This window comes from Tachysurus fulvidraco, chromosome 5 (assembly GCF_022655615.1).
Source record: "Tachysurus fulvidraco isolate hzauxx_2018 chromosome 5, HZAU_PFXX_2.0, whole genome shotgun sequence".
In the NCBI taxonomy this organism is placed as follows: domain Eukaryota; kingdom Metazoa; phylum Chordata; class Actinopteri; order Siluriformes; family Bagridae; genus Tachysurus; species Tachysurus fulvidraco.
Window position 1 is genome coordinate 3,849,955 of NC_062522.1, and position 12,804 is coordinate 3,862,758.

The following is a 12,804-nucleotide window of genomic DNA, read 5'->3' on the forward strand; positions in this document are numbered from 1 at the left end:
CGTCGAAAACGTAATTAATGTAATTGTCGGGAAACTGATGAAGCGTAAGAGGAATAAAACGCTTCAGGAGGTAACGATAATAACCTCCATGACTGATTATTGTTATATAACAGCACAACATGATGCGTTATATTCTGTTGTTTATTCTGTTGTGAATGTCTCGTTCTGGGTGTCCTGATGGATGCTGGTGAAAGTAGCTAACGTTAAGCCTCTGTTTACTGCAGCTCTTCTTCGTGAAGTGAAGGGAACGCTATGGTCAGTGTCTGACAACTTATTTGCATCAGAGGGAAAAAAAAACGCTAGAAAATCTGTGTTATTTCAGGTTAATCAGCTGTTACAATGACACATGAGAGCTGTGCAGAAACACGGCGTCCTCCTGCATTGGCTTTATTTTGTTAACCGCTAATCGCTTAACATCTAGAGATTCCGTGACGTGTTGTAGCTATTTTGTGTGAAATGCTGTTTAATATACTATACACGCCGTATTCCGCCGGGGTCGTAACCTTTGCTCTACAGTACAGACGCTTCCCGGTGCCGAGCTGAACATCAAGAGCTTTAATATGAGTGTAGGTTAAGGCTTTATTAAATATTAACGTGACCCTGCGCCCACCTCTGTTTACAAAAGTGCCAGTGATCTATCCTTTAGACATAACATTTACTGTTTTTGACCTGTTGCCATGGCGATATGGGAGACACCTGGAAGTTTTTTTCTGCTGCAGCAGTCAGACAAATAAAAATAAAAGATCGCAACGCACACTTCGCTTCTGTTAGCGGGTACATTGCAGTGAACTTTGACCTGTGAGTTAATGAGCCAATAGAAAACAAGAGGGTGTGACTAAAGTCTCTGCTGTGTATAAAGCAGCAGCTCTATCTGGTTTTATGATGTTACGCTTAAAGTTTAACGGGTCTGATGATGCTATCAGCTCGCCGGACCTCAGGACTTGGCCATAAATCCATAGCTCAGAGCGAGTAGATCACTGCGTCAGCATAGTGTTTATATTTACAACACCGCTGGGAGGCAAAATGACCATGAGGTGCTCATTAATTATTTATGTATATTTAGTATAAGTCCAAATTATTTATTTGCATATTTTATATATATGCAAACATATGCATATATACTAAAAGTAATAACACCCTCCAATAAATATATGGGCTATATATATATTATATATATATATATATATATATATATATATATATATATATATATATATATATATATATATATATATATATATAAATGTAGGACAATTTTTATTTATTTATCTTTATAAGTTTTATATAAAAGTAATAACCCTCCAGCTTATAAAGATAAATAAATACAAATTGTATATATATATATAATTTCTTTTTTTTTTTAATATATACACAATAAAATGAACAAGGCCCAATTAAATTATAGATTAATTATTAAAAATGAATAAATTAATAAATGAATTATTCTAAAAATATATATTTTTGTTGTGATCGTAATCGTCGCCAAAGTAACCGATTAAAAGGTCTGAATATTTCTCCACATGAGAGATTTTACATTTTGAATATTTTTTCGCTAGTTCCGGATCATCGATGGCAAACAACAAAAGTGGACGTGCTCTGTGAGAATATCACGAGGAGGGACGAGAGCCTTTAACTTCAAACGAAACAAAGCTAAAACAAAAATGAAAGAATAAACTGTCTACAGAGTAAAAGTAACACCTTTCCCCAGTTTTTGTGTTCTTCACTCGTGTGAGTATCAGTGCCATGTCCTCCGTCTGAAATCGACGCATCCCCAATCTCTCTTTTTTCACCACATCTGCTGTTCTGATATCACTAAATCCCTGGAGGTTGTAAAGAGGACATGACCCACATACAGGGAACGGCTGCTGCTGCATCTGATTAAATCCTCTAACCATAAAACGCTCAAAGACGTCAAGGCTAATCGACAGGAGTGAGAAAAAAACACGCTGATTAAATCGTTACGTCAATAAATCGATATCTCCGTGCCGCTTCAGCAGGAACACCAGAATCTCCTGATCAAATCCTGACGTCGATAATATTCTCAGCCATGTCTCGTTAATGACATGAAGGCACAGTAAGCTAACATTTATGAGCGAATGAACTGCAGCGACATATAAACAGTAGAGCAGAGCTGCTAGTCTGCAAATGCCAGCATGGCGACGTGAGAGCTCCTGAACACTGCATTGTCATCAGCCTCACACTCGGGCTGCATGTCTGACAAGCTCTGAAGTGTGGACAGGATGGACGAGAGCTGGAGCAGCTCGCCGCCTCCCTAACAGCATTTGAATTGATGGAGTATCCGTGTTCGTCTCCGAGCCGAGGAGACGCGCCTGACCTTATGTCCCGCAAATCTCCAAGCAGCTGTTGTTTGCTCTCCTACTGAGATTTGCTAAAATGTTAGCAAAAGGTTTTACACAGACCATAACTTCTCGACGCTGCCAGCTCACTGTGACCCACCAGGACCTGCGTAAGATATTCGCCCCAAAGCCGACACAATCATCGATAAGTGCTCACGTGACTTTTATCATTCATCCATTCATTTTCTACCGCTTATCCGAACTACCTCGGGTCACGGGGAGCCTGTGTCAGCTTATAACAGGCGTCATCGGGCATCGAGGCAGGATACACCCTGGACGGAGTGCCAACCCATCACAGGGCACACACACACACTCTCATTCACTCACACACACACACACACACATTACGGACAATTTTCCAGAGATGCCAATCAACCTACCATGCATGTCTTTGGACCAGGGGAGGAAACCGGAGTACCCGGAGGAAACCCCCGAGGCACGGGGAGAACATGCAAACTCCACACACACAAGGTGGAGGCGGGAATCGAACCCCCGACCCTGCAGGTGTGAGACGAACGTGCTAACCACTAAGCCTCCGTGCCCGCCCCTCGTGACATTTATATTAAAAATAAATAAAACTAAATCTGTTTCTTGAACACTTTTCATTTTGAATTGAACATCTCAGTGTTGTTCTTTTTAAAAGTCAAACAAAGAATGAAAAAGACGAGCGGTGTTAGAAATAAAATGCAAAAATTCAATCGATTTATCACAGTCACGGGTGTGTGACGCAGTTAAGGTGTGCAGTTTAACAGGAGCTTCCTCTAACACACGTGAATCTGCTTCAGAAGATCAGGACGGTGCCACAGAGCCGAAGCGTGCGAAGCTTCATTACACTGTTATAAACCTTGTTGTCCGTATAAAACCTAAAAAGCAGTTCGTGTAAACGGAATGAATCTGGAATAATAATGACTGCAGTTTGTGTGTAGTGAGACAAAAAGCAAACAATTCATTATCATTACGGTTATTATACAGTGCAAAAGTTTGTGCACCCCCACCAGGGCAAATTATGAAGAAAAATACACCGTTTAATTCACAGAAACAAGAAATTTAGTGGAAACAAACTCAATTTCACAAATGAGGAAGCAAAAATTATATCAGTTTAAAAATAGGCACTACTGTCACACACACACACACACACACACACACACACACACACACACACACACACACACACACACACACACAAAGGTTAGTTCAGACCATGTTTTTAGAGGGTTGGGGGAAACCTGAGTAAACACACAGCCATGAGAAGAACTAAACATAACCATGAAGATTCTCCATACAGACAGTAACCTGAGCTCAGGATTGAACCGGGAATTGGCTGTGAGGCTCCACCATTCCGCTAGGGCTCCACTACTCCACCACTCCGCCAGCACTCCACCACTCTGCCAGCACTCCACCACTCCGCCAGCGCTCCACCATTCCACCACTTCACCAGTGCTCCATCACTCTGACAGTGCTTCACCACTCCACCACTCTGCCAGCACTCCAACACTCCGCCACTCCGCCAGCGCTCCACCACTCTACCACATCCGCCAGCGCTCCCCCACTCCACAGCGCTCCACCACTCTATCAGTGCTCCACCACTCTGCCAGTGCTCCACCACTCTGCCAGCGCTCCACCACTCTGTCAGCGCTCCACCACTCTGTCAGCGCTCCACCACTCTGCCAGCGCTCCACCACTCTACCAGCGCTCCACCACTCTACCAGCGCTCCACCACTCTGTCAGCGCTCCACCACTCTGCCAGCGCTCCACCACTCTGCCAGAGCTCCACCACTCTGCCAGAGCTCCACCACTCCCCCCTCTTCTGAATGTGATAGAAATATTTGCTACTAATCCATACATTTAAATTCTATCTTTAAAGCCTGCTTCATTTTCTCTTTGCAGCTTGTGAATTCTGTTTCACACACACACACACACACACACACACACACACACACACACACACACACACACACACACACACACCTGTTATGATAATTGAACCTAGATCAGCCTTGAAAGTGCTACACCAACCTTAATTCAATCTATGACAAGTGCTATTACAACCTTACATAAAGTAATGACAAGTGCCATAACAACCTTTTCAAGCTTTGACAATTGATATAAGAACCAAGCTATGACAAGTGCTATAACAAACTTATGCCAAGCTATGGTAAGTGCCATAACAACCTTATATCAAACTATGGCAAGTGCTATAACGACCTTATGTCAGCTATGAAAAGTGCTATAACAACTTAATGTAAGGCTATAACGAGTGCTATAACAACTTTATGTCAACTAGGACCAGTGTTATCACAATCAACAGTCCTATGTCACACAATCCAGAAACATTAAATTGTCAGTATTTTGCCTTTTGGTACGTTTATAAATTGTGTGTAAATGTGTAAGTGCAAATGTACAATTTTCTTTTTCCTATTTAAAAACCATAGAGGGCACAAACTTTTGCATTCCACCGTATCTGCACTGAAACAAAACCGCACCGTGTTTAAGAGCCAGGGCCGTTACTAATGACGCACTGACTGTATCTATGGTAAAGATTGATGATAAAGCAAGAAAACAAGCTAATGGCTTTCTGAGCATAACAAATGTAAAGCCTTAAATTAGGCAAACTGCAGAAGTAAAGCCAAATACGCCTCCTTGGCAATTTGAATAAATTGAGTGAAGCCTATAATTACAATTAGCGCACTGTGAACTGCTGATTCAGATCGTACTCAAAAAGAGTGAGTAAATGACGGGTAATGGGGTAATTTGGTATTTAAATTCGAGAACCAGCACTCGAGTCGACGCTGATTGACGCGTAAACTGCGAATGCTCTTTACCGCTGCTGAGGTTATGCAAACATTTAATTAAAATGCAAGGTTAAAGCCTCACGCTATACGGATCCTCCATAGAAGGAGGAAGGGCTGAAGGACAGAGAAGGAAGGCATGAATCTTACCTCGGCGATAAGAGCCGCGAGCTAGAAATAATCTGATTGAATTTTAGATGTGCAGCGAGCGCTCCTGAGACTCAAGAGTATGAATAGTGATTATGAATATTCAACCGAAAAAAAAAAAAAAAAGGAAAGAGGGGGCGTTAATCCCATGTTTCCCCGCAGCTCTAAAAGAGGAACGTTTCTCATCTTGTCATATGGCCTGAATGTTTACAAAAGAATGTGTATATTACATGACAGGCCTACTGACATTTCCAGTCCAAATCCAGGACCATCTGAGTCATAATGCATGATAATGTATGACCAGTAAATAGATCGACGACAAACACACCGGAGATAAAACCCCAGCTATATATCATCCTGTAATATTTTATTTATTTATTTATTTATTTATTTATTTATTTATTTATTTATTTATTTATTTCGCTCTTACCTCTTCTCCCCTTTGTACCATTCGAACACCGGAGTCGGGACGGCGGCCGCCTCGCACCTCAGCAGCGCCGTGTGGCCGATCCGGACCCCGTTACTCTTCGCCTCATGGATGGAAGGTGGAACTGGAAAGATGAACATATCCAGATATGTGATTTTAGAACAATAGGACAATGAACCCAAATTGGTTTCAGAATTATTGGCACCTGTAGTGTAAATGTTAAATATTATGAGTGTTTATATGTGCTTTCATAGTAAATTCTGTGTGTTAGACTAGAGAGAGAGAGAGAGAACAGGAGGCCCATGTTCCTGCCATAAACATTCCATGTGCTAAAAGGAGGAGAACTTTAGGGGAGTGTCGGCGCGTGTGCTTGATAAAGATCTGACCCTGCTGAGGTGACTGGGAGGTCACATAAACACAAACGCACACACATATCAACACACACACACACACACACACACACACACACACACACACACACACACACACACACATCCATGGTACAAAAGGGTGAGCTGAATCATTAGAATTTGCCTCCTTACTATGTAAGGACCAAAAAGGTGAGTAACAACAACTGTTACCTTTTGAATAAAATTATTTCGTTACTTCTTTGCTTTTACCACCATCTGAGTCTGAGTGTGTTTTTTTTACACGTAGATCAAAACTACCCCCCCCCCCCAACCCTAATTAATAACTGATGCTTGTAGGACAGAACAAGACAGCAGAGGAATATTACAGTAATATTATACGGAAATATTTAATGACCTTTCTACAACACGATATGATATAAAGTAATGAAATACAATTTGTACAATATCTCAGCCATTACGCACATTCTATACAATATTTCATTCATTTGCTGTTTTTTTTTGCACAACTCTATATATTATCCAAAGGACCTGCTGCTAAGAAACTGTGTTCATTCTGTTACTGCACACACAGTATACACACACACACAGTATACACACCGGTCGGTCGGCGCTGTTTCTGTTACTGTTTATTGTCTTTTGTGTATTGCATTTTTTGTACTTTTTGTATTGTTTTGTACCTTTCTGTCTGCACTGTTTTTTTGTCCTGCACTGTCTTGTTTGTCTTGTCCTGCACTGTCTTGTTTGTCTTGTCCTGCACTGTCTTGTTTGTCTTGTCCTGCACTGTTTGCACCAGGTTGCACAGTTGCACTTTATGTGGCTAAAGCCCTATTCGGACGGGATTAGTTTTACGTGGGGACGTGGAGTGATGCAATTTTACCTCAGGACGTCTGTAATATTAATTGGCCAATTCGCACGGGACAAGACATCTCAGTAAAACTAGCAGAAGTGGGAGGGGTAACTCGCTTTACGCACCACAGTAACCTCCTTGACGTCATGTGCGTATGACGTCGCTTCCTGTTATCACGTGCGCAAACAGACAACATGGCGCCTCCATGCTTGCAAAATGCGCCAAAAATGACTTTTAAACAGTAAAAAGTGACGGAATTTTACCGTACGTATTTACAGCAGGTCTATTCGGGCAGGATCAGTATTACCTGATGTCATTTTTCCAGACCTTTTTACAGAAGGTAAAAGTCGCCGTAATCTTTACTGACATTGTCCGTAATGATTACCAAGATGGTGCATTCGGACGGGACTAAAATCACCGAGAAGCTGTGGTAATAATTACTTTACCCCCACGTCCCCACGTAAAACTATGTCACTGTGTACTGCAACAGCTATACAGTATATGGTTGAAATGACAATAAAAGCTTCTTGACTTGACTTGAAAAAAAGAACCTTTTGTGTCAAAAACGTATCGCGATATCCAGGAAAAGTGACGTAATATCATCATATGAGACCGATTTAATTGTTTTTCTGTTTTTCTGCACATTTCAGATTACTATCTGGTTGAAATTCCCACCAAAGTAAAAGCCCAAATATAAAATGTAATCCTCTTGAAAGGTGCCAATAATTTTGCACATGAGCCTCCACAAAAAAAAACACCACTTCATGCTGTAATCAAATCTTAGTAAAAAAAAAAAAATGCATACTATTAGAAAAAAAACCTTTTGTGGTCAAAAGCAAAGGGAATGTACATGTAATAATGAGCACGGTGCTGAGAAGGACCAGATCTCCCATGGGTTCCTGGGCTGGAGAGAAGAAAACCAGCAGCACTCTGATAAATAAATTGCTTAACACACGTTTAAAGGCTGAATAGCGACGGGCAGGTTGTGCAAAAACAAAATGAAATGAAGGTTGTTTCATATTCTCAATCAATGTGCTAATGATTATGCTGGTGAAATGGAGAGCTGGCTGTAAGTACCGGCCATTCTGTTTATTCCAGTCTGCTGAGAGAAGGTGAAAAGCAGCGAGATGTTATAGCAGGGTCACATGAAATCATTCCTGTGTGTTCAATCAACAGGATAATGACACCTTTTAATGCCTTCATTACAAACATGCCTATTTTTTGGTGGATATAAATAAACAAATAAACAAGATGGACAGATTTTAAAACATTATGTCCTCGGATGATATTTCAGTCAGAGATAAACATAATAAAATGTGTTATAACAGTCTTACGTCAACCTTAAGCAATGGGTCTAACCTAAAGCTATAACAAATGTGAATTTAGGTATGTTAGGAGTCATGAAGAGCTTATGTAAAGGGCTGCGTTTTAATCTAGATCAGTCTGACGGTCTATGCTATAACCTCCTTATGTCAACAACAATAATAACAATAAAATCTCACGATAGAGCAGTATCCATGACAGGTCAAACTGGTTATAATACACCTTTACAAATTTCTAGTAAGAATGATAAACTCATGAAGGGCTTATGCAGACATCTATACTGACAGAAGTAGTCATAAAACTCTCATAAGCATGAATATACCAGGATATACAGAACTGTACCAGAAGTACACTAAGCTACTTAACACTTAGAACTGTTTGAACAAATAACAGCCTTATGCCAACTATATCAAGTGCTGAAATCAGCCTAAAAGACTCTATAACAACCTTATGTTAACTATAAGTGTTATGACAACCTTACCTCAAGCTATGTCATGTGGTTAAAGCAGCAATCATGGTAACCGATGGCTGCTGCTGTAAGATGTACTCCGTACATACATAGGTGTATCTCAGTTGGCATGAGAGCTTATGTACATGTCCGTGAATAAGTACGGAGTTCATAAAACGCTTATAAGCATGCACAAATCATGACATCTCAGAATAATGTGCTCTAAATTCAGTTGTCACAATGTACAGTATGAACCAAGATCAGCCTGGAAAGTGGCAAAACAACCTTACTGTATGCCAACTGTAAGAAGTGTTATAGCAACCTTATATTAAGCTATGTCAAATGAAAGTAGTATCCATAATAGCCGATGACGACTGCGGTAAGCCGTGGTAAATGTTTATGTAGGTATATCAGACGTACACCGAGCTGTAAATTCAGCTGTCATGGGAATCAGCCTGAAAAGTGCTATAAGAACCTTATGCCAGCTTAACATATTATTTATGACAGCAATAAACCCAATACGGCAGATGTACACCGAGCTACATTATCAGATTTACGACCACAGGTGCCACAGAGAAAAATAATTCACACATCACATTCATATCACATAAATACAGACACTGACAAATCCTGAACACACTCGAAGAGATAATAATAAAAATAGAAGAGCAGAAAATAACCGAAAACAACAAACATGATTCTACTTACATCTGTGCAGAGAGAGAGAGAGAGAGAGAGAGAGAGAGAGAGAGAGAGAGAGAGAGGTTATGTCTTAGTGTCTAGCGTTAAACTGTCAGAAGCATTCATATTCCAGCCGACCGAGCGCTTGAAAATCACCTGTGAGTCGAGGAGGTGTTCAGACTGTTTATGTAAAGGGTGAAACCTGCTCCTGCTAAAACTGACATAATCCTACACAGTCGATTATAAAGACTTATTGTACCACCTGAGCCATAGGACATAAGGTTGTGCTATGACATTGCCTATACTGGCTTGTGTTATAACAGCTCACAATGTACCTGGTAAGTCACAGTCACAAAATGGTGCTGCAAAAATAATTATACAGTACATAACACTTTCATTAGGAGGTCTTAAGCCATCACGACAGTGATTTTCACCAAGCAGGAAAATGGGAGGTGCTTTAAGCAAGCGACAGAACTGATTTCCATGCCATTGCTATGGGCATGCATAGAAATCTTATAAGCAGTCATAGCACAAGACATACCAAACGGACACTATCATTTATAGTGCTATAATGACCTTATGTCAAAAAATCCTTTGACATGACACATGATGTTATAACAACCTTATTTCAACCTAAAACAGTATTTATTGCAGCTGATATGTGTCAATTAGAATTGATAAATATTTATATGCATGTCATAAGGCATAAAGAACTAATGAAAACATGTAAGCATGAATAGCCCTGATATGTACCAAACATATCAGATCCAAAATCAGCTGTCATGATGTACAAACCTAGATCAGGCTGGAAAATGTTATAACAGCTTTATGTCACTACAACCAATTCTAAAACAACCTTATGCCATAATAATACAATTTGAAATATTATTTTATAATATAAAAATATCATTTTTATATTATAAATACAATAATAATAATGATGATGATGATGATGATGATGATGATAATAATAATAATAATAATAATAATAATGTCACTTTAAAGCAGTGCTTAGGCCTGAATGTTGTAAATGAAAGAATGGCATAAAGAGTTTATTTATTTATTATTAAGTACAAATCTTTACCTAAAGATGTTAAAACACATGAATGGCTTAAGTAGATTATGTATATAATGTCTTTATAATGTCTATATAATAATTGTCATTTATAATTATAACTTAATCATGATAAACCTGTAAAGTGCCATAACAACCTAATGTCAATTGGGAGACTATTTATGAAAGAATGAAAGGTTGTAAAATGTATAAATGTTCATTGCAATCTTATAAGCATGATTATTGTAACATCCCAGAGGTGCACTGAGCTACATTGTCAGTTGAGATGTGAACCAAGAACAGCCTAAAAAGTGTTTTTTTTTTGCAAACGAATGTCAACATAAAGCAGTATTTATGCTATGTGGTTATTACGTAGCTATGTCATATAAATATAACAGGATATACCAGACATATCCACCAGAGGTATATACCAGAGGTACACTGGACTACCTTGTCAAGTCATGACATTTGAACATACTGTAGGTGAGACATTAAAGTGTTATAACAAATCCTCAAGTCAGCAACAAGCTATGTCAACTTAAGTCAATTCATTATAACTTATAAAATGTATTCATTTATATTTATTAAAAAATGTATTTCCAAATATCTGTAGGTAGACATATTGTATATTAGATGTCATAAAGGGCTTATGTAGGTGTCATGTAGCCCTATAAACCCCAGAATCAGGTTGTGTGTCTGTTAACCATCAATTTTTTTTTTTAAAAAAAGATCTGCCGTTGTCCTGCTCAGAGCTTGTGATGCTGAACAAACACGTCTTGTTAAAGGGATTTTCCACACTTACACTTCGTTCTAAATACAAAGAGATTAAAGCAGACGGCGTTATACACTCTCCCATTTCATCACCGCTAAACAGCACTGGAAGTACATAGACTTTTAGTACTCACGATGCAGAGATTAAAAATTTAAAGTGAAGTCCATAAGATGCCTTTCGGAGCTTTTCTGATGTCAGGTCCATGACAGATGGTGTAGTTTTTTTTTTTTTTTTTTACAATACCATAAAGGTGTGTAAGAGAAGGTGGATAATGCAACACGGCGCAAGAGCGATGCAATGCAGAGAAAAACAAAGTGCTATTTAAAAATAATAAAATAATAAAAACGAACATCACTCCACGGTACCGAACGGCTCCGCTACTCTCTCTTCGGCACTTAAAGAGGCGTCTTATTTCACATTAGAAGACTCTCGATGTTTCCTTGGCTCCACTCAAGCCTCCATCTGTGCCTCAAAGCCTGGATTTTAAACAGATTATTTTCATTATTTTTTTCTCTGCACGCTCTTCGGGGACAGCTTGAAAATTGCTGGACGGAAGACGGACGCAGCATGGATGAAGTTTTGCCATATGTATTAGAAGTTTTTGCTCTTTTTAATTTGTGACAAGTGACGCCTGCTACCAGCACCGGCCCGCTTTAAGAGTCCTCTGAGTATTAATATAATTTGAAACAGGCCAGAAAGCCGGCAACGAATGAATCATGGTTTACTATGAGAACCTAAGGAATAATATGTCGAGTAGTTTACACAGTAATATTAACATCCACAAGAGATGCACCGCTGCTGTGATGCTTAGTCATAAAAATGTTTCGATACCGACATCTGATTTCCACGATGATGATATGAGACCTTGTGTATGTTGTCGCTCTGATGAACAGACGACACGAGACCACAGCGATCTGGATGCTTTATGTACGTTTCATGATGAAAGCAATACAGGCTCCTGAAGAGCAGTTCTGCTAGAAGGACATTAGCAAAAGAGGTTAAGGCTCTGGGTTGTTGATCTGGTCCCATCGTCCAAAGTTAGGATATGTGAAGAAAGAATTTTACTGTGCTGTAATGTAGATGTGACAAAATAAAGGCTTCTATTCATGAAATTCACTTCACTTGGGCGAGCACTGAGCACCGAGGTCACGTGCACACCTCCTTTACTTTCGATGGGGTTTACACTTCGCTTGCAAATCATAACCTGCTGCGCTTATTTTTACTGATCACACTCGCTGATCGGTTCCTCCAGGATTTCAGCGTTTAGCATTCACACAAATTAACAAGCGAATTTTACAATATTCTGAAGAGCTTGCGATTTTTGAAAATGATGGCGATTTTCTGCAGATATGTTCTGAGACACCTCATTTCTCATCACCTTATAACTGCGCAATTAAGGGTTAAGGGCCTTGCTTAGGGGCCCAGCAGTGGCAGCTTGGCGGACGTAGGAATCAAACTCACAACCTTCTGATTGGTAGCCCAACACCTTAATCGTTAGGCTACCACAACTCAGTTGATAGTTGTCCTTCTAGAACTTTTTCCATCTCCACGCTGGATCTCTTGAGCTCAGCCAGAGTGACCATCAGGT

At 39.7% G+C, this 12,804-nt stretch overlaps 1 protein-coding gene across 2 annotated transcripts in view; it reads right to left on the minus strand.

Moving 5' to 3' along the window:
• Positions 1–12,804, minus strand: part of negr1 (neuronal growth regulator 1) — a 208,937-nt gene that overhangs the window by 69,921 nt on the left and 126,212 nt on the right. For both annotated transcript variants that reach the window (XM_027138690.2, XM_047813391.1), the window contains exon 5: positions 5,724–5,844. In XM_027138690.2, coding sequence (XP_026994491.1) covers positions 5,724–5,844 — 121 coding nt within the window. The remainder of the gene's footprint in view (positions 1–5,723; positions 5,845–12,804) is intronic.